The 23,582-nt window shown below is 36.0% G+C and overlaps 1 protein-coding gene and 1 long non-coding RNA gene across 5 annotated transcripts; both read left to right on the top strand.

The window, feature by feature from the left end:
* Positions 1 to 7,934: 7,934 nt before the first annotated feature.
* On the top strand, positions 7,935 to 10,836 carry LOC107774337 (small ribosomal subunit protein mL103 (rPPR7)). Of its 4 annotated transcripts, none has more exons than XR_012707606.1 (3): positions 7,935 to 9,295; positions 10,230 to 10,330; positions 10,491 to 10,836. XR_012707606.1 is itself a non-coding variant. In XM_016593832.2 (2 exons), the coding sequence occupies exons 1-2, from the start codon at positions 8,092 to 8,094 to the stop codon at positions 10,244 to 10,246; spliced, it is 1,221 nt and encodes a 406-aa protein (XP_016449318.1). In that variant the 5' UTR covers positions 7,935 to 8,091; the 3' UTR covers positions 10,247 to 10,487. The 4 variants fall into 4 exon arrangements, 1 of the variants encoding a protein (XP_016449318.1); XR_012707605.1 differs by having other exon boundaries at positions 7,935 to 9,423; XR_001645474.2 differs by lacking the exon at positions 10,491 to 10,836 and having other exon boundaries at positions 7,935 to 9,423; positions 10,230 to 10,487.
* A 7,799-nt stretch (positions 10,837 to 18,635) lies between these two features.
* On the top strand, positions 18,636 to 23,074 carry LOC142179449 (uncharacterized). Its single transcript, XR_012707604.1, has 4 exons — positions 18,636 to 18,842; positions 19,824 to 19,883; positions 21,622 to 21,689; positions 22,656 to 23,074. It is a non-coding gene; the product is annotated as an uncharacterized LOC142179449 (long non-coding RNA).
* The last annotated feature ends 508 nt before the right edge of the window (positions 23,075 to 23,582 follow it).

The raw sequence follows: 23,582 nt of genomic DNA, 5'->3' as shown, positions 1-23,582 counted from the left end.
AAACGACTTCATGAATGGTTGATCTGAGAAATGGTTATGTCTTACTGCGTGTTTCATTTATCATTGTCAGTATATAAAAGTGTTGGAATGAGACCTTAGTTGATAAGAGGTTTTCTATCGGTATTCGGTTGTTGTGTGCAGTTGCTATGATTAGAAGTTACCGCTGCAAGCGTTTGAGTTATGTCGTATATCATGTAATTACACTTGAGGTGGCAGGCATGGGTTATTACAGCTTGTTCGGGCTTATTCAGAGTATAGGTGTGAGACTCTGATCTTGTGGATGATTTCGAAAGTGGAAATGTGGTTCTAAGTTTTATGGGCTAGGTTGGATTGTGAAATTCCAATTACATTGTATTATCGGATCTATATGAGATAGGGTGATGTGAGATCACCCCCGGGTATATGCATGGTAAGTTCATTCAGCGATTGGTTAGCTTTTGGAACAACTCTGGGCACGTTCGAGAATGAACGTATGTTTAAGTGGGGGAGGATGTAATGAGCCGACCGGTCATTTTGGGCTTTTGCACTTTGCTCGCCAGTTCTCGGACATGACTTGCCCCGTGTGATGTATTATGACTTATATAAATTGTTGGTTTTGGTTTTTAGGGTAACCAGAATGAATTTGGAAGAACAGTTCTCAGTTTGAAGCTTGAAATTTGAAAAGTTTGACCAAGATTTGACTTGTTGGTATATGATCTTGGATTGGAATTTTTATGATTTTGTTAGCTTCGTTAGGTGATTTGAGACTTAAGAGCATGATCGGAATGCATTTTGGAAGTCTGTGGAAGGTTTAGGCTTGAATAATGAGAATTTGGCGTTTTCCGGTTGATAGGTGAGATATTGATATAGGAGTCGGAATGGAATTTCGAGAGTTGCAGTAGTTCCATTGTGTCATTTTTGATGTGTGTGCAAAATTTCAGGTCATTCGGATGAGGTTTGATAGACTTTTTAATCGAAAGTGAAATTTGGAAGTTCTTGAAGCTCTTAGGCTTGAATCCGATGTGATTTTGGTTTTTGATATTGTTTTGAGCGTTCTGAAGGTTGGAACACGTTTGAATGAGGTTATGGGATATGTTTGCATGATTGGTTGAGGTCCTGAGGGCATAGGGTGAGTTTCGTGTGGTTAAACGGATCAATTTTGGACTTTGGACTTGGCAGTTTTTGCTGGTTTTTGTTGCAGACGAATTGTTCTTCGCGTTCGCGATCAGGGACTCGCGTTCGCGAAGGGTGTTTTGTGTGATGATATTTTTGTTCTATGCGTTCGCGAGGATGAGAACGCGAACGCGAAGGTGGAGGATTCATGTGCATCGCCGACGCGAGACTGGGGTCGCGTTCGCGTAGAGGAGTAAGGTCGTTGGGCACCCCAGGCCCATGTGCTATGCGTTCGCGAGAGTTGCATCGCATTCGCGAAAGCCCGGTATGGCGAAGCATCACGTTCATGTGGAATTGTCCGCGTTCACGAAGGGAAAAGTGGAGAGGCAGTAAATTTCGTCTACGCGAATGCGAGAGGTCGGTCGCGTTCGCGAAGAAGGTAATTTTACCTGGGGCAGAATGTTTAAAAGTGAGTTTCGCGATTTTTGGAGCTTTTGAGAAGGATTAAAGAGGGAATCGAAGGGGAACACTTGGAGGTAAGATTTTTGAACTCTATACTCGATCCGATGTTGATTCTTACTTGTTTAATAATGAAATATGTGAAAATTAAAGCCTAAAATTGGGGAATTAGGGCTTGAATCTGGAGAGTGTAAATTGGGAATTTGAGGGGGCAATTGAGGTCCTAATTTGATGTTCTTAGTATGTATAGACTCGTGAGAGGATGAGGATTCCATTGATGTTAATTTTGTCGGATTTTGAGACGTGGGCCAGGGGGCCGGATTTGAGCATTTTTGGGATTTTTGATATAAATTGGATATTTTCGAGTGGGATTTATTCCCTTAACATATTTTAATGATTATGTACTGATTGTGGCTAGATTTGGAGCATCTGGAGGTCGATTTGTAAGGGCAAAGGCATCGCAGGCTACAGTTTGGACCGGATCGAGGTGAGTAATGATTGTAAATGATGTTCTGAGGGTATGAAACCCCAGATTGCACATCATTATGCTATATTGAGGTGATGCACACGCTAGATGACGAGCGTGGGGTCGTGCACTATTGGGGATTATGATTTAGTCCGTCCCAAATGACTATTTTACCGCGTATTTGACTGAAAATCTATTTGTTATCATCATGTTTTGGGTTAAATGCCATATTTAAGCTTCGTGCCAACTATTTGAACCCTCAGGGGATTTTATTGATATTTCCTCACTATCTTGACTGTATACTTGAACTCAGTCATGCTATATTTCACTGTTTTCATAACTCAGCCATATTTACTCTGTTTTAATATATCAAATGATATTTCAAATAATATTTTGGGCTGAGCATCATGTTTTACTGTTGCCCGAGTGGCTTATGTGATTTTGACTGAGTAAGGCCGAGGGACTGTGCTGTGAGGATACTTTTGGGTCGGGCTACACGCCGCAGCGGTGATACACTGATTATAATAATGAGGCCGAGGGCCTGAGATATGTACGCCACGAGGTGGCTTGTTGATATGAGGCCGAGAGCCTAGTGATGATGTCACGAGATGGCTTGATATTGCGTTTGGGCCGTAAGGGCCCCTCCATGAGTCTGCACACCCCTAGTGAGCGCGGGTACCCATTATGATGTGAGATATAGTCCGATGGGCTGGTATTATTGACATTGTGCCTGAGGGGCAATCCTTTATGTGCTTATCTGTCTTATTTGTCTGTCATTTACCGGTTTAATTGTGTATTTGAGCCCGATGGGCGGATTTTTTGTGCTTATCTGTTCTAATTGCTTTGCATTCAATTGCTTAACTATTAAAAAGTCATTTTTTAAAAAGAAGTTTAAACTGAGCTCAGATGCTTTAAGAGATTTCACAGCTTCATTGATTTCTTACTGGTTTTGTACTACTTCTATACAACATGTTGATGTACTTTTCGTGATTTCCTATCACTCAGTCTTTAGTTATGATTATTACTCACTGAGTTGGAGTACTCACTTTACTCCCTGCACCTCGTGTGCAGATTCAGGCATTGCTGATCCTACCAGTACGAGTTGAGAGCTCCCGTCTGACTTTGGAGTCCACGAGGTAGCTGCTTGGCGTCCGCAGTCCCGTGTTTCTCCCCTTTATCATTTCTATCTCCTTATCAGACCTTTTGTAATAACTTATAGACTTTTCCGACTTGTGTTAGGATTGATAGATGCTCATGACTAGTGACACCCTGGTATCGAGCTGTATTGGGTTGTATTTCGCAAATTATGCTATTATCTGCTACTTTGAGGTTCTATTTATTATGCTTAGACTTATTCCTTATGGTTTAACTGTTAAAAAATAAAATGGAAGTGTCGGCTGACCTTGTCTTCACGAGAGGCGCCACCACGACCGGGTCCGGGTTTAGGGTCGTGACAAGAAGATACGCATGATTCAATAAGAGACAAGAGTCCCAAAACTTGTGGAGTCCTTGGAATAGTAGGAATCCTATCAAACGAGAAGTTGACTATGCATAGGACTCTTAGAAGACCTTAAAGTTTGCAGTCTAAATACTAACTATTTTGGAATTCTGAACTTATCCTTTTTACACATCAACTAAAGAATTACATGTTGTTCACTCTAGTCGAGTACTAGTATTGTGTTCTTCTTGAATTAGTGTAGTAAATGTGTTTTAGAAAATCGAGTGAAGGAAGGCCTTTTTTTCATGTTGGATTGCCATGTCATCAATTATATTATATTTAAAAATGTGACATATGATGTGAAGGGCCATTAGTAGTAAGGGTACATGTGGTCCAAAAATTAGACGGTAAGGGCATAATTGCTATCAAAATTTAATAAAGGGTATAAGTGACCTATTTCAAATAGTTTAAGGCTACAATTGGCCTTTTTCCAAAATTAAAATTAAAATTATCGTATGCACATGCATTATTCGCGTGATTAAAATGCACTTTTGCCACATCAACTAAGCTACCGCTGTATAAGCATGGTATCGGTCAGAGACATTTATTAATGTTAATTTTGTTAAGTAGGAGTACTTAAATGAGAAAATTTTAAGTTCAACTTGACAAATTGATGCAAGTTTAGCTGGCATGAAGGCTATTTTACCTTAATATAAATAAAATATGATAGGGCATTTTTAAAACTTTCTTCCATATTTGTAAAACGGATCACTCTATGAGCCCATTTTGGATGGGTTTGTTGTAAGTGACTTTTAAGCAAAAGTCATAAGTTAGGAATTCTCGCTTTTAGCTTATTTTTATCATTTTAGCTTAAAAACACTTTTGTTACTTTATCCAAATACTATAAAATAACTTAAAAAGCTATTTTTGTTATGAAACAATAAAAGAAGAAGAAGAGTATTGCAGAGAAAAGTAGATGGAGAGAATTCTTATTGATTTGAGATGAATTACAATGGAATAGAACCCTCTATTTATAGGAAAAGAGTGACTTAGCCACCAAGTAATAATCCCTAGAATCTCTCTAAATATAGACATTCACCATAAATAGAATTCTATTTATAACACGCCTCCTTGAATGTCTATTCAATAGATAATGTGTCTCGTTAAAACCTTAACTAATATAAAACCCTGTGGGAAAAATTTATAGAGAAGGAAAAAGAATACACATATCTAACAATACGCCTTTTGGCTGCCTCATTAAAAACCTTGGAAGGAAAACCCAGTGGGACAAAACCTTGTAAGGGAAAAAAGAGTGCAACGCGCATTAACTCCCCCTGATGAGAGCATCAATTCACATCCTTGAGTCTTCGCATCCCAATCTTGTGCACTAGCTTCTTGAAGGTTGACGTCAACAAAGATTTGGTGAATAAATCCACATATTAACTCCAATGAATATGTTGCACCTTGAAAATCCTCGCTATCACATTATTATTCTTATAGTTATAGCAAGATACCTTTGTGCACAAATTTCACTTAGGATGTGGTCATTCGTGACTAAACAATTCTCCAAGAATTGCATATGCTATCAGCATTTTAAATCGTTCATGGATTGCCATATAAGTATAGTCAATAAGCCATATAAATAGAGTTTAGATTTACATCAAGTTTTCATGTCATGCCAGACATATAAGATACATAAAAGTGATTGCACACACCATTGTGTCACGGCCCAAAATCCATAATAAGTCGAAAACTACTTGTCTTTCATATAAAACCAAATTCTACTTGAATTGTTTCTCCAGACTTAAGATCCTCATATATATTTAGTGTTATAATCAATGTCATCGACAAACATTTTATATCAGTTCCAACCTCCTTATTTTTCATAAAGACATAACATAAAGATTTCTTCATTCATATATTCAGGTACCTGAATCTCTCATGAGATTTTATGAAGTGTTATGTCATGTGATCTTCTCGATCACTTACCTCCTTTATTATGATCATTTTGATCATTGCTCATCTTCTTTATCAAGAAGTTTATTTGAAATCGATTGTCTATATGCTTTAAGCTTACCATAGACTTTGTCCTTCTAGGACTTATAGGAGCAGTTGCAGTGAGAATATAGTTACTTTCTTTGGGTCAGCATATGCGTCCAGCATGCTTTGCAATATATTGCAGATGAATTATCTTTTATGAACTTCAAGTTCATATTATCTTATTTGAGGATCTAGATGTACACATGATAATTCATTATACGTAACTTTTTCTCAACTATTTATCTTGTCTCCCCCTTGTGTTAGAAAAACTAACTTGCTTCCTCAATTTTGATAATCCATCTTTGCGTGTTATGGTGTTAATCAAAATATACACCGCACATCAATAATAATAAGATGGAATTATTTGGTTCCCTGACCCCGAACCACTTGTGAGGGGAGAAGATAATATACTTTCGTATATAACATATATCAAACTGATATACAAAACTTTGTTCTCATAAGCAATTGTTTAGGTATTAAGTGGAGGCACTCAATAAATCATTTTTCTAAACCAACTGTGATGTAAACCAACTTATCAAGATAAACTATCTTGAACAAAAAATCTGGAAATTATGCTCTAAATCAAATTATTGAGCAAGTTACCTCGCAAACACCATGTTGTGGGTTAATAACAATCGCACATGTAACCATCTCATAGATGCATCTTATGTGATATACATGGCAGGTGGATATGCCCATATTCACCTTTGATATTTCCAGCATTCATGGTATTCAATCTCAATTTTAGTTGATCTATTAATTAATGAGAACAAGCAATATAAGAGATTTCGTAAAGAACTTTCTAGTTTTTTTAATATTTACCCATGTGAATTCTCTATTTTTGCACATCATACTTAAATTGATATGGCTAAACTAATTATGCCAACTGAATAAATTATCAATATTGATAAACTTTAGATTTACACCATGACGTGTGCAATTATCAATAAACTCCAAGTTTATTATGATATGGGTTTCTATATCAATAAACATCCACTTTATTGTGGTATTCTTTTATTTGTATAGTACAAACTGGAAAATAAAGCGGGTAGCTTTTCACATACATATTACCCCGCTACAAAGTTGTAGTAATAGAAGATATTAAATATTTTCTTTATTTATAGTCTCAATATAATCAACCACTTTCGCGTAAACTTTGGAAACTGAATAAGTTTCTTTGAGACTTACAACGACACAATACATTATTGATAATCAATTGTGTTTCTCCAAAATAGTATAATTGGCTCTTGCGGAGTTTTCAATTAATTTTGTACTATCACATATTCATCAACATCCATATGGTGAATATCTCTTTTAAAGAGAAAGTTATACCATTATTGTTATGGTCAAAATTATATGCAAGATCTGTTTCTTGCATTACTGTTGTCTTTTAATAATCACAATGCCAAACTATTTTGGCATCCAATAAGTACGTGACCAATGACCATTTATGCCATAATAATGAAATAGTTTTCTTATTTCATCCCAAACTTCTTTCTAGAGGTTAGTGTGGTATATTCACTACCACTAGCACGTTCATATTCTTCCAAGAATGAATATGTATTCATAAATCAGATGTTGTCACATTCACATCATAAATGGACCATAATCATCTATATGCTTTATAAAATCTCATGTCAAATCAATGAAAAATATTACTTTCACAAAGTGAAGGATTATTTTGAAAATCCTTATTATTCTCATTATCACACTGATGACGATTATAATTTCGTCTATTGTCACGTCCATATCCATTGATACCTTCACGGTATTAATTTTGTCTTCTTTCAGACATATCACATATTGCTATCACATTTTCTTAAAGGAATGAGAATGGAGCAAATTCAATGGGACGGGTTTTCACTTCTTGTGCTTATGATCATACATGACTTTGATCATGGAAAGACATACAAATTTTACCACTTCGAGTGGTTATAATTTCTTACTAAATCCATTAGAGTTATAATCAAAATTTATTTCTTTGCTTGTATTTAAAATCAAATTATAGAATAAAAAAGAAAAATACGATAAAATACATACCTTAAATTCAGAATTTAATCATGAAGGAAGTTCATGGAACAATTGACAATCAGTATGCTCAATCATAGAGCTTCTACCCAATTGGTTAGAGTCTTGTGCTGATAACGTGTTATGAAACAATAAAAAAAGAAGAGTATTGTAGAGAAAAGTCGAGGGAGAGAATTCTTATTAATTTGGAATAAATTACAATAGAATAGAACCCTCTATTTATAAGGAAAAAGTAACTTAACCACCAAGTAATAATTTCTAAAATTTCTCTAAATATAAATATTCACTATAAATAGAATTTTATTTATAACAATGTTGGCTTAAAAGCACTTGAAAGTAAGTCAATCCAAACGACTATCTGTTTCCTCACCTAGTAACTACAAAAGAAAGTCTCGCATTAGAAGGGGTAAATGATTATCTTCCTTAGTTTAACTAACGGGATTCTCATTTCATTCCAAACCCCAGCATCGGCAACTTTCACAGCGCCTCCTAAAACCCTACTCCACTCACTAGTCACTCTATACACACAAACGACCAGGCACCACTGATCCGGCAAAAACCCTAACACATGTCTTCTTCCATTTCTCTGCGCCTCGCGCGCCACTTGTCAACCTCAGCCGCCACTGCTACCGCTGCTACTTCGTCAACCTCCGGCGCATCCATCTCTATCTCCAAAGCAAAATCGAAGCTGAAATCCGAGCACGATCCAGACAAAGCCCTTAAAATTTACTCTTCCGTTTCTGACCATTACACTTCCCCTTTATCCTCTCGTTATGCTCAGGAATACACAGTTAAACGCCTCGCCAAATCCCACCGTTTCTCGGACATCGAAGTATTCCTCGAGTCGCACAAAAATGACAAGAAAATCACCGAAGAGCCCTTCCTTTCCTCGATCATCCGTTCCTATGGAATTGCCGGAATGTTTGATCATGCGCTTAAGACTTATCATCAAATGGACGATTTAGGCACCCCCAGATCAGTTGTTTCGTTTAACGTGCTTCTTTCTGCTTGTGTTAACTCGAAACTATATGATCGTGTACCCCAGCTGTTCGATGAAATGCCAAAGAAGCACAGATTCTTACTCGACAAAATTTCATATGGTGTATTGATTAGGTCATTTTGTGAAATGGGGAAAACTGAATTGGCAATGGAGAGACTTAAGGAGATGGAAGAGAAAGGTGTGGAGGTTACGGTGGTTATTTACACGACGATACTGCATTCGTTGTATAAGGGCGGGAAGAGCGATGATGCTGAGAGGATTTGGAATGAGATGGTGAAGAGAGGTTGTGGACCGGATGTTGGTGCTTATAATGTTAAGATTATGAACTTTCAGGGTGGTGATCCTGAGAGAGTGAAAGGATTAATTGAGGAAATGAGCAATGCAGGTTTAAAGCCCGATACAATTAGTTACAATTACTTGATGTCTTGTTACTGTAGGAATGGGATGATGGATGAGGCTGAGAAGGTTTATGAGGATTTGGAGACAAATGGGTGCAATCCAAATGCTTCAACTTTTAGGACTTTGATATTCTATTTGTGTAGGAGTGAGCGGTTCGAGGCAGGGTATAGAGTGTTCAGGGAGAGTGTGACAGCAAACAAGATTCCGGATGTCAATACACTCAAGTATTTGGTGCATGGTTTGGTGAACAGTTCAAAGGTGAAAGATGCAAAAGAGATGATTAGGATAATGAAGAAGAAGTTCCCTCCTAATGTGGTGAAAGTCTGGATCAAGTTAGAGCACGAGCTCGGTTTAGCTAAAGCTGAAGACAGTGGTATCAAATCTAATGATACTAATGTTGCTTAGTTATGATTCTTGTTTGTGGTAGCTGGAAGCATTATTACAGCTTTATAGTTGTTGAAGGACTTTACATGATTGAATTTGTTTATCTATTATAAAGATGTGAGTTAGCACTTGGCGCTAACATTTTCTATGCCCTTTATTTTTGAAAGCTAATATAGAACTTACATGAGTTTTGTAGTCCTTTTGAAGATTCGCAAATGGCCAATTCTATGGGCTAAAAGTTCTGTTGCTTCGTTGCTTTTTCTTGTCTTCTATCCATTTGTTTGAATAATCAATATAATGTTGCCATATTGCTGAGAATCTAATTTTTAACTTGATCTGATGGTTTATTGTTAAAGTTCTTTTCTTTAGTGCTGCTTGTTTAACGAGTTAAAGGATTTCGGGAGCATTCTTCTAACTCATTAACACTATACTTTAGGGACAAGGTATATTAGCTAGCTTTAGGAGAAAAAGCGAATCTGGTAAATACAATTGTTGTTGGAAACAAGATTCTACAGGTTTAATACAATTCAAGGCCCTATTCTTAATTTGCATATATAAAGTGCATTCTGATATATGCAACTGCAGAATTGTGTATGCCACTGAAGTACACGATCTATACGTGAAGCTTCTGTATGAACATTTAGTACTTTGAAGTTGTTACAGGTCCAAAAGTCACTGACTCGTTTGGCTTATGCCTTCACATGGTTTTTGATATTCTTGCATCCTCAAGAGTCAAGAAAAACATTCAGCAGTTTTCAATTTATTGGATTCCCCTCCCCTGACATGATAAATTTGCCAAGCCTTCGGAAGTGTAGCACTCTTAGTTTACCTGCAACATTGTATTAGGACCATAACATTACTTTCCAGTGAAGTTTAAGAGGTGATCATTTGTGGTTATTCTGACGTATTCTAATTGCTTCCAGATAACAAGAGATCCTGAATTCTGAAACATGAAATCCCTCTGGTTTTAGTTTCATCAGCTATGACGTCTTTGAGGCATGCAGCAAATCCATCCTTTAATGTGGTAACTTCCTCCCCTCTTTAAGTACCTTATTGAGAGACACAACATTCCAACTTAAAGTTTCAGATGTATGGATTACTTTTTTCTGGTTTGGAGATTGTGCTATGTTTGTGAGCCTTATGTTTTATTTGAATTTGATTTAGTTTCTTTTTTTGGATAACAGTGGTGCTTTTAAGGCATCTGATGCAGCAAGCCTTCCTTTAAAGTGGTAACTTGGTAACCTCCCCCCACCCCCCCACCCCCAAAAGGCCCAAATGGCAACCTTAACTTATTTAAATAGTCACAATATTCCAACTTAAAATTCAGATGTAAGGATTAGCTACTTTAGCTTGCAGACCGTGCTATCTTGTAACTTTTTTTCTTTTTTGAATTAGGCTATCATTCTGATGTGCTTTTTAAAGCCCATCGAATTGCTAGTAAATCATGATGACTTTGGAATGAACATTCATACAATGAGCTACTTGCATTGTAAAGGTTATTACCAAGAAGTGGAGTATTTCAGAATTATCTATGTTGCCTTTTTTCGTCCTATTATAGTAATATTCTTTGTTACCAATTCTCAAAAGACAGTTTATGCTTGATTCACTTGAACTTTAGATGGCTTATGCAATTGATTATCCAAATAAATGTTAAAGTACATTGTTTTTAGGTTAGAAATGATATTTTGGGGAGAGAGGGGGTTGGATGGTTTCCGGAGGCGGGAGGGCTATTGGGCATGGGTTACTGGTGCAACTATCGCATTCTAACATGGCATGGGATATGGAACTTTGTATTTCCAGAAAAAGAAATTTAGGAATTAACATAACCATGAACCAGATATATATACATAGGCATGCATACATTATGCCGCTGGAGGTATAATGCAGTGACATTCCAGAGGGCTTACATAGAGGCTGGGATTCGACCCTTGTGAAGCATATGTATGGTGTTTCACCTCACTGGATAACCCATTGTAGCTCATAAAATTGCATAGACCAAACGTTATTATTGATCTGTAGTGATACTTTTAGGACATTTCACTTGGTACTTCAAAAGAAAATCTCTATGGCTTTAACTCTTTCCTCTTTCTCATAGTGCCCTCGGTTTGCATATGTTGTTTAGAAGTCTTACTCGGTAGTTTGACTTGGTATTGGCAAAGAGGAGAGGAGAAAAATAATATTGGCAGTCTTGAAACTTGATACACATTGAGGACATTTGGAGGAGACATTTTTGGTGGTCATATTGGACAAATAATTAGTGAGAAGGAGAAGTTAGTATGTTAGACATGCATCTACCAAGTAGGGATTTTTACCTACCTATACTACATATGAAACTTATTTACCCTTCCTAATCAAGTTTTCACTCAATTACACGGTCATGTACAATTTATCAATTATATACAAATTAGTTTTTAAATGTGTATTCCTTGATTGTAGCCTTTTTATTTAGTAAATCTCGAAAAATCCTCACAATTCCTTACCCAGATAAACCCCAATCTTTTTAAAGGATTTCTCTCTCTCTCAAATCAACCCTCTTTCTACAACGATTCTACAAGATTTTTTCTTCTAAAGCTCATAATTTCCTCTAACAATGGCGAAGCAAGGGATTAATTTTTTATCAATTTGAATTTTGCCATGGTTGGAGTTTGGAGCTTTTTCGGGCTCCCCTTTTCTTGTTGGAATTTCGATGACGGGCTAGCAAGTGGGCTGGTCTGGACCCTAAACGGGCCGGTCTCGTGGGCCGCTGTCCCAGTCTGGTCCCGGTCCTTAAAGAAATGGGCTAAACGGTCTTTTTATAGGAACCGGCTTGGGACCGGGCCCACAAACTCATGGTCCCTGGCTAAATGGGCTGGGCCCGTGGGCTAAGTGGGCCCAACGACTAAATAGTGATTTATTTAAAAATTAAATAGAAATTAGAGACAAAAAGATGTTAAAAAGAAATATTTAAGGCAATGCCTTGTAAATTTATTATAGAATTGTGACCTAATTTTTTTATTCAAATTTAAAGACAAAAATATTGTAAAATAATATTCAAAGCAATGCCTTGTAATTTTATTATCTATATTATTATAAAAGCATGAATACAATGTCGGTTTAAAAAAATTACCTTATAACATTAAGTATAATAACTCACAATAAAAGGACTTAACTGGAATTCTAGATATTAGCCTTGTAATCCTATTAATTTTAGGACATAATTCTACACGTTTGGAATCCCATTAGTATAATTATTCCACGTTAAAATTTTTTGTTGCTTATTTAATTTGAAAATGTTTAATAATGTCCTATTACTAATTTAATTTGAGAGTATATTATATTGTCCAAATCTATTTAGAAAAATGAGAGCCTATATTATTATAAAAATACGAATACAATATTGATAGAGCAAAATAGTCCTAAATATTAAATAGAAGAACTCATAGGTAAAGGATATAATAAAATAACCGATTTTTTTGGACTACAAGACCTTCTTGTTGATTTTTTTAGTATTTAAAATTTTAAAATTAATAAATTTTGTCTATTAAATTCTTATTAAAAGTATGTAAAAATTAAATTAATTTTATAAGAATCCTTCATATTAGCAGTACATTACCACTCCATAATATCCAATACCAAGAAAAAATAAATGTACTATTAAATGGATTGCATAAAGGATTGAAATTGAGCGAAAAAATATATCCCCATAATATATCTTTATATTAATTTGAACTGTTTTCCTACTCAAATAATATATTTTTAATTGATTTTTCGTGTAATATCAATAACTAAGAAAATATTTAAGAATATAAATGTGTGAGAAAGAAAAAGAAAAATAGTTGGCAAGAGTCAATATCATTAATGATTCTGCAAACATAAAGACCTAAAAGTGAAATGTCAAATCTATCTTTTTACTCTTTAAAAATAAAATTTATGGTGGATAAAATTATAATTAAGATTAAATCTTTAACTAATAGTAAGAATATGAATCAAAATAAAATAAATTATTTTTTATGTTAAGACCAAACAATAAAATCTATCAATTAATTATTTAGTGAGAGAATCCAATTTAATTATTTTTAAATTTATCATATGAGTAAAAGTATTTTCAAGTTAAAAAAAAAAATCTTAAGGTACATAAATTTATTCCATAAAAAGAGCGTTATAGATTAACAAAATTAGAACACAAACTAAAATAAGTTAGTATAGTATTGAGAATCAAACGGCCATAAAATTGTCTGTTGAAGCACAATCAAACCTAAATCCTGAACAAGAACAAACTTTCAAGACTATATTATAAAGAGTCGACTCCTGTATAGCGGGATTATCTTTTGTAGATGCCTCCGTCGAAATCAAAATAATATTTTTATGTCATGTATTACTTGCAAATGTCAATCAAAAGGCATGATACTGTTAGCAATAATAACAAATGGTGTACCAGCAACGATTTTATTATGAGGTCACTCACTTTAGATTTGATATACCTCTTCAACCAAATGAAATAACCATCACAAATATATCAAAGCAGAGTAATGTTGCTAAACTTATAAAGAAAGCAAAATTGATAATATAGGATGAAGTGCTTATAGCTAAGTGTCAAACGATCGAAATAATTGCTCTGAGTTCTGCAGATATATTGAATATCAACGAACCGTTTGGTTGGAAGGAGATTTCTATCAAGTACTACCAATAGTTTCAAAATCGACGAAAGCAAAGACTGTAAAAACTAGCTTGCCAAAATAATACTTATTGCCTCAAATGAAAAACTGATAAGAAATATAAAGTAATAACAAATCTAGTATTTGGTTACTTCTTGCTTCATGTTGGAAACAAAGAAGAGCAGCTAAAAAAAGATGATTTCGAAATAATAATGCATTTAATAGGGAAAATATTTCTATCATTATATTAAAATGCTATTTGTGGAAATTGCATGATAGAAATTAAAAAGCTATCTTAGTTAGCAAAAATGAATATATTGATCAATTAAATAAAAGGTTGATTGTGAAATTTTATGGTAAAATAAAATATTTTTCAGTTTTTGGCTCAGCAGAAGATGATACCAACAATTATTACCAAGAAGAATATTTAAATATTTTAATACCAAATGCCCTTCTACCACACATGTTTGTTGTCAAGTTTATTAATTATTATTTATGTTTGTGTCACCATATATATAATATACTAAGTTAAAATTGATCTTCCATTGCATATATATTGATTTCGAAAAAAATATATGCCCGTCATGCTACTGAAAAACTTAGATCCGCCGAATAACTTATGTAATAGCACATAGATGGTATATAGAAATTTTGACAATAACTATATAATAAATAAAGCACAAAGACAAACATCCTAAATATTAGACTATATGCAATATGTTTTCTTGCGCGAACAACTGTATGTTATACATGAAAAAATTATGATACTGGTCAATGTACTTCTAAATATATTTTTATCCCTGAATTTAACTTTTGTCTTCTGAAACTAAAGAGTATCCTTTTAAATTTGTGTCAAAATCATTTTAGGTATGTTTATATTTTGTAATTATAATAAATAAAGCACAAAGAAAAATATTCTAAATATTAGACTATATGCAATATGTTTTCTTGCACGAACAACTATATGTTGCACTTTCAAGAGGAATATCAATACCGACAACAAGAGTTCTGGTTACGACAGAGCAACCAAAGCATTAGAAGGAAATTAACATACACACACACACAAAAAAGCATCATTTAGAAAAAAGTATTCGGTAAGTTACCATCACATCAAATACTTTTAAAGTATAATACGTAATTTTCTAACTAACATGACTAAATTAATCATTTGTGTAAGTTCGAATGATGTCCTTTTATTTAGAATTCATGTATTATGCTAATGTAATAATATTTTTTGGCTTTTAGATGATTTAAATGTTTAAGCCATTACGTGCCATTATTAACTTGTAGCGCACATTCATAGATACTAGTAGCATTAAAAAAATATGGCAATATCTTTCTTAGTCTTCCTCTCCCCTATAGAATGAGCACAACAAGTTGCTAATACCACTATTGAGAAGAAAAAAAACTAATCAAGAATAGCAGGTGTAGGATGAATATGGGGTTTGATATGGGGAGTCGGGGGCAGGGGAGGAGGAATAGCAGTACCGCTAGATTCGCCAGTCTTGGATTTTCCCTTATTCTTATTTTTTACCAAAAATATTTCTTAATGAAGACATCTTAATTAAGCAAGTAATAGCAAATAAATAAAACAAACAAAACTATAATATTAAGACTTAAGAGTTGGAACGAATTTACCGAATTGACGAACAACTTGTTGAAAATTGATTATCGTTGAAGACTTGTCTTTAATTCACCAGCTTCATAATTTTTTCACAAATTGTAATAACCTTAATATTTTTTGACTATTTTTTAGAATAAAGTAAGCAATAGTAGCAAGTATAGAAGAAAATCAGAGAGAGATTGTGATAGATTGATATTGATTTTGTAAGAAAAATAAAAGAATGAGGAATATTTATTGTTTAAAATAGAAAAAAGTGTGATATAAAAAGTTTGGAGTTAAAACAAAGTTGGGAGGTTAAATGACTATTTTCTAAATAGCTAATGACTATTTTTTAAAGCCCAACAATTCTTTTTTTTAAAATAGCCAAACGACTATTTTTTTATAAAAAAAATACTGTTGGGCCCATTTGGCCCGCCAAGGGACCGGTCCGGTCCCGGTCCCTTGGCTGGCCAAACGTGCCCGGTCCTAATGATTTGTTACATCTTGCATTTTCGTACGTTAAAGTTTCGTCTTCAGTAAATTGACATAAACTTGGGGATGAGATTATCTTGATTTTAGCATATTTACGCTATTTATACCAAGCAATAAGTAAGTGCCATGAAGGAAAGGGTACACGAATTAAAGAAAATGAATTTCGTTGAAGGTTGTTGAATTTGGATAAAATACGGTCTGAGCTATAATACCCAATACTTGTGGACTAGTACCATGCAAGGTACCATATAACCACAATAGTATGATGTATAAAGTATATTAAAAATAAGTAGAATTTTAAGTAATTTAAGATAATTTTTAATTTTGCGGGTAATTGATTAATTACCGAATAACAAAACATTACCTAATTAACTAATAAGTGGATCAAGAACAATTATTCTCATCCCAAAACGTGGCAGTTAGCTACGTTACAAAGAAATGACTAAGATTCATTTCCTATTAGGTGGCTTGTAGGTATACCTTGAGTACATTTCAAAGTCTTTCAATATCAAAGACTGCGCAAAATTATAATGAAGGTGGAACGTTAAAGTCATTCTCCTAAAACTTTCAGCAAATTTCATTTCAAACCTTTCAGCAAGTTTGAAATCATTTCAAACCTTACAATCAGAAGTGAAACGTAGCAATGTTCTTCTTGCAAGAAATTCCTACAAAAGAAAATTCAACGAGAATTTTTAGAATTGTAGCAACGTAAAAATTTTGCGAAGCTCTCCCTTCATTTTGCATAATCTCATAATTACACGAGTTTGACAACGTGACACAGAAAAAATTTCATATTCCTTAATTTTACGTATATTTTCCTAGTTTTGTAAGTGAAAAAGGAGAAAAAGATCTTTCTTAATCATGATGATTCACCTTTACAAAAATATCTATTATGTGCAATTAAACTAATTTTCGTATAATGCTTCCTGCTGGAGCATTTTGTTGGTCAAAACTCAAAAGACTATATTATGATTTCAAATTGTCACATAGTAAAATTCAGTGTCTTCATAGCACCGTCTTTGACATGAGCATATCACAAGCTATAGCTACAGAGAATCCATTCGCTCGAAATAGCTTGACTAGAAAATAAATGATATATTCTTCTTATCGGGACTTCATATTCAATTGAGTATTTCCTTCTTCCAGTCAAGAGAGCAGAGAGTTTATATATACAGTATTTTCATTATCATCGAGCTACAATCGATGGGCAGGCCCCTATTGGGCAACCTCTGATCAGATGGTATGTCATATGCCGATCCTACTGTGGCCGAGCGCCTATGAACGAGTCCAATTTGTCGAGATACAGAGCCTAGTATGGCCGAGCGCCTATGAGCAAGCCTACTACGGCAGAGCAGTTATATATATTTATCGATCCTTATAAGGCCGTACAACTATTTTACTTATTATATTGAGAGAATATAATCAGTATCAGCAAGTGAGCATATCTTCAGATTATCTTTGATCCCCAGCTATTTTTAGTTATTATATTATCAGTTCAGTTTCAGCTTTCAGTATATTGCCTTACATACTCGGTACATTATTTCGTCCTGACGTCCCTTTCTGGGGGCGCTGCATTTCATGCGTGCAGGTTCAGACAGACAGGAGGGTAAACCTCCTTAGTAGGTGTTGCCCGGGTTCAGCTTTATCGGTAAGCTCCCTGTCTTTCGGAGTTGATGGGTCTAGCAGTTTGGTGTACATCTTGTGCATATATGTAGATAAATTATGGGTAGGTCGGGGCCTGTTCCGATCATAGTACATCTATCAGTAGAGGCTTGTAGACATATCCTGTCAGTTAGTGCAGTATGTTGGGCTTGTAGGCCCTATACGTATATTTTGTTGGCTTGTCAGTTGTAGTAGTTACGACGGCCTTGCCGGTCCAACTTTATGTTGACATTTACTCAGCGGTAGTCTCTATCCAGTTTTATATTTAGCATCACACATTATTTTATAATGTGTCCCATGGCCAAAGTATGACATTACATGTTCAGAGTCTCTTAGTTGCAAGTGGTACGAAAGGATAGGTGAGACACTAGGTGTCGGTCTCGCCCCAGGCTCGGGGCGTGACAAAAGTAGATGTTACATCTCGCGTTTTCCGTACGTTAACGTTTTGTCTTCAGTAAATTGACATAAACTCGGGGATGAGATTATCTTGAGGTTAGCATATTATGCTATTTATAATAAGCAATAAGTAAGTGCCATAAAGAAAAGGGTACATGAATTAAAGAAAATGAATTTCGTTGAAGGTTGTCGATTTGCGATTAAATACGTTCCGGGCTATAATACCCAATATTTATAGACTAGTACCATACAAGGAACCATATGACCGTGATAATATGATGTATAAAGGATATTAAAATAAGTAGAATTTTAAGTAATTTGAGACAATTCTTAATTTTGCGGGCAATTGGTTAGTTACCGGTTAATGGGACATTACCTAATAAGTGAATAAAAATAAAATATCTCATCCCATTCCCACGTGGAGGCTAGCCACACTATAAGGAAATGACTAAGAGTCATTCCTGGATTAGGTGTCATAAGCTTACCTATTCTTTTCATTTCCAAGACTTTATATATCAAAGTCTTTCAATTAAAAAGTGAAAAGAGCGTTATCCATCCTTATAATTCATTCAACCTTCCATTCTCAAAATCACTTAAGATCAGATTTATACCTTAGCAATGTGATTTCTATAATTCCAACAATTCCAGCGAGAATTTTTAGAGTTTTAGCAACGGAGAAATTTTGAGGTTCCAAAGAAGTACGATGCAACTTTTTTCCAGAACATCATACAGATTTTTCCCTACTCCAGGTATGTTAAAGCTAATCCATTCCTTTATTTTGGCATAATCTCGTAATTAAACGAGTTTGATGATGAAGCATAAAAAAAAATCCATATCTCGGAATTTTCGTATATTTTTCAAGTTTTGTAAATTACAATATTCTCTTTATCGGAATTTCATATTCATTACGTGAACTTTTCAGTTCTTAGAATTAGGATATCGCTACATTAAGAAGCTCATTCACTGTTTTCAGTCTGACCAATATCGCATAATTGTCAAATTATGAAAGCCTCTGATTGACCACAAAATTAAATACCAAATAAAGATGTCTACTGCTTCATCTACTTGAAGCTTTTATTGATGCATGCATGCAAATGTTAAACTTCCCTTTTGACATCAAAGAATTGAGTATTTCTTTTTTTCCATTCAAGAGAGCAGAGAGTATATATATATACAATATTACAATATTTTTATTACCGTCGAGCTATAATCGAAAGGCAGACCCCTATTGGGCAACCTCTGATTAGATGGTAAGTTATATACCAAGCCTGCTGTGGCCGAGCGCCTATGAGCGAGCCCAGTTGGTCGAGATACAGAGCCTAGTATGGCCGAGCGCCTATGATCGAGCCTACTACGGCAGAGCAAATATATATTTATATATACACACACACATACACACACACACACACACACACACACACACACATATATATATATATATATATATATATATATATATATATATATATATATATATATATATATATATATATATATATATATATATATATATATATATATATATATATACAGTTATTTTATTCACTATATTGAGAGAGTTGAGTCAGTATCAACAGATGAGCATATCTTCAGATTTTCTTTGACTCCTAGTTGTTTTCAGTTATGATATTATCAGTTCAGTTTCAGCTTCAGTATATTTTCTTACATACTCGGTACATTATTTCGTACTGACGTCCCTTTCCCAGGGACGCTGCGTTTCATGCATGAAGGTTCAGACAGACAGACGAGTAGACCTCCTCAGTAGGTGTTGCCCGAGGTCATCTTTATCGGTAAGCTCCCCGTCTTTCGGAGTTGCCAGGTCTAGCAGTTGGTGTACATCTTGGGCATATATGTAGATAGGTTAATAAGTAGGTCGGGGATCTTGTTCCGATTACAGTACATCTATCAGTAGAGGCTTGTAGACATATCATGTCAGTTAGTGCAGTATGTTGGGCTTGTAGGCCATGTACATATATTTTGTTGGCTTGTCAGTTGTAGTAGCTGTGACAGCCTTACCGGCCCAGCTTTATTGTGACGACCCGACCAGTCATCTCATGAGTTACCGCTCCATTTTCCCCATTTCTTTTTCTTATTGCTTTGTCTATTGGTTTTATATGTGATCAGGTTGGTTGGCTTGGGTTCGAAGAAGATTTGGTAAGGTTTGAGACACTTAGTCTCTTTTGAGGAAGCTTAAGTTGCAAAAGTCAACCAGATATTGACTTGTGTGTTAGAGGGCTCGGATGTGAGTTCCAATGGTTTGAATAGCTTCGGGAGGTGATTTGGGACTTAGGAGCGTGATCGGAATGGGTTTTAGAGGTTCGGAGTAGATTTAGGATTGAATTGACGAAATTGGATTTTTGGCGATTTTCGGTTGATAGGTGAGATTTTGATATAGGGGCCAGAATGGAATTCCAAGAGTTGCAGTAGTTCTGTGGTGTCATTTGGGATGTGTGTGCAAAATTTCAGGTCATTCGGATGTGGTTTGGTGGGGTTTTTTTTTTTATCAAAAGCGTAATTTGGAAGATTTTGGAATTCTTAGGCTTGAATACGATGCAAATTTGATGTTTTGATGTTGTTTTGGGCGTTCCGAAGGTTGGAACAAGTTTGAATGAGTTTATGGGATATGCTGGTATGTTTGGTTGAGGTCCTGGGGGTCTCGAGTGAGTTTCGGGTGATCAATCAGACCATTTCATGATGTTTGGAAATACAGAAAAACTGTTGTGTGTTGCAGAGGATTTAGACCTTCGCGTTCGCGAGAAGGTCCTTGCGTTCGCGAAGGGTTAGCTGGAGAAGGCAAAGATTTTGGCCTTCGCGTTCGCGAAGGGCTGGGTGATTGGTCATCGCGTTCGTGTGAAGTGGACCGCGTTCGCGTAGAGGAATTTGGCAGCTGAGCTTCAGGGTATTTTTATTCATCGCGTTCGCGAGTGAGGTAACGTGATCGCGAAGGGTCAATCTGAATAGCCATCACGTTCACGATGGGCAGGTCGCGATTGCGAAAGAGGAAATTTTGGTCAAAGTTGAATTGTGCTTCGCGAACGGGAGGCGTTGACCGCGTTCGCGAAGAAGGATTGAGGCCCGGGCAGAATGTTTAAATAGTCGTCTTGTCCGCGATTTTGGGGTTTATTTCCTCCATTTTTGAGCGTTTTTGGAGCTTTTTGAAGAGGATTGAAGAGGGATTCAAGGGGAATCACGTGGAGGTAAAATTCATGGACTTAAAACTCGATTCTAATGTGAAATCTACCTAATTAATTATGGAAATTAAGCATAAAATTGAAGAACTAGGGCTTGAAATTGGAGACCTAGAATTTGGGATTTGAGGGGTCATTTGTGGCCGTATTTTGATGATTTTGGTATGAATGAACTCGGGGAGTGATAAGGAATCCATTGATGTAATTTTTACCGGAATCCGAGACGTGGGCCCGGGGGTCGGGTTTTGGTAATTTCGGGATTTGTATTGTAAATTGATTATTTTCTCTTGGGCTTCGTTCCCTTAGCATATTTTGACATCGTGGTTCTGATTTTGGATAGATTTGATGCGAATGGAGGACTATTCGAGGAACAAAGGCATCGCGGGCTAGAGATTGGACCAGATTGAGGTGAGTAATGATTGTAAATGATGTCCTGAGGGTATGAAACCCCGGATTTGCACATCGTTGTGCTATATTAAGGTGACACACACACTTGATGACGAGCGTGGGGTCGTGCACTGTTGGAGATTGTGACTTAGTCCGTCTCGAATGACTATTTTATCGCGTTTTTGACTGAAATCTATTTGTGAACATCATGTTTTGGGTTGAATGCCATATTTGGGCCTCGTGCCTACTATTTGAACCCTTATGGAATTTTATTGATATTTCCTCACTGTTTTGACTTTATACTTGAACTCAGTCATGCTATATTCAACTGTTTTTATAACTTAGCCATGTTTATTCTGTTTTAACACTTAAATGATCTTTTATATGATATTTTGGGTTGAGAATCATATTTTACTATTGCCCGAGTGGCTTGTGAGGATTTTTGACTGAGTAAGGCCGAGGGTCTATGTTGTGAGGAAACACTGATTATGATTATGAGGCTGAGGGCCTGAGATATGTACACCATGAGGTGGCTTGTTGATATGAGGCTGAGGGCCTAGTGATGATGCCACAAGATGACTTGATATTGCGCTTGGGCCATAAGGGGCTCCTCTAGGAGTCTGCACCCCCCAGTGAGCGCGGGCACCCATTGTGATGTGAGATATAGCCCAAGGGGCTGGTATTGTTCTGAGATATTGCCCGAGGGACAGATTTGTTGACATTGCGCCCGAGGGGCGAACCTTTATGTGTTTATCTTTCTTATTTGCCTGTCATTTACTTGCTTAATTGTTGGAAAGGGTTTTCATAAAGTTTAAGTTAAACTATAATGACTTCTACATATCCTTACTAATTCATTGTTTTACTGGCTTTTACTGCTTCATTATAGCATGTAATGTGCCTTACGTGATTTCTTGCTTTCAGTCTTTATTTATGAGTATTACTCACTGAGTTGGAGGATTAACTTTACTCCATGCACCTTGTATACAGATTCAGGCGTTGCTGATCCTGCCAGTAAGGGTTGAGAGCTCCCGACAGATTTCGGAGTCCACGAGGTAGCTGCTTGGCATCCGCAGTCCCGTGTTTCTCCCCTTTATCTCATTTCTTTTCCCTATTCAGTGACTTTGTAATAGCTTGATAGGCATTTCAGACTTGTAGTGTATTGATAGATGCGTATGACTAGTGACACCCCTGTATCGGGCTGTGTTGGGTTTATTTTCTGCAACTGTACTGTTAACTGCTTACTTTTGGATTATTTATCATGTTTTAGACTTGATTCTTATTGTTTAATTGCTTAAAAATTGAAATAAAAGTGTCGACTGACCTTGTCTTCACGAGAGGCTGCCATCACGACCGGGTTCGGGTTTAGGGTCGTGACAAGTTAGTATTAGAGCCTAGGTTACATAGGTCTCACGAGTCATGAGCAGGTTTAGTAGAGTCTCGCGGGTAGGTACAGAGACGTCTGTATTTATCCTTGAGAGGCTGCAAAACCTTTAGGAAAAACTTCATATTCTTGAAGTTCTTATCGTGCGAATTTGTTGATCCGAGTACTAAACTTATGTCATTCTATTCTCTCACAGATGGTTAGGACACATGCTACCGATCAGGATGGACGACCACCAGTACCATCAGCTGTGGCCACTAGAGGCCGAGGATGCGGGCGTGGCCGTAGTAGGGGCAGAGGTGTGACCCGCACAATAGCTAGGGCAGCACCTGCAGATCCACCAACCACCCCAGTTCAGGATCAGGTCTCAGTTGTGGATGCTCCAGCAGCACCAACTCAGGCACCAGCTGTGCCCATTGTAATTCCGGGTCTTCAGGAGGCCTTGGCTCAGATTCTATCAGTTTGTACTGGTCTATCTCAGGCGGTCTTAGCTACTACAGCCGCAGCTACTTCTCAGGCCAGGGAGGCAATCA

Source organism: Nicotiana tabacum, chromosome 3 (genome assembly GCF_000715075.1).
Source record: "Nicotiana tabacum cultivar K326 chromosome 3, ASM71507v2, whole genome shotgun sequence".
NCBI lineage: Eukaryota > Viridiplantae > Streptophyta > Magnoliopsida > Solanales > Solanaceae > Nicotiana > Nicotiana tabacum.
The sequence above is the reverse complement of the archived record's forward strand: the minus strand, read 5'-3'. Positions and strand labels throughout refer to the sequence as shown.

Coding starts and splice junctions, on each gene's coding strand:
- LOC107774337 (XM_016593832.2), top strand. CDS start 8,092: ATGTCTTCTTCCATTTCTCTGCGCCTCGCGCGCCACTTGTCAACCTCA.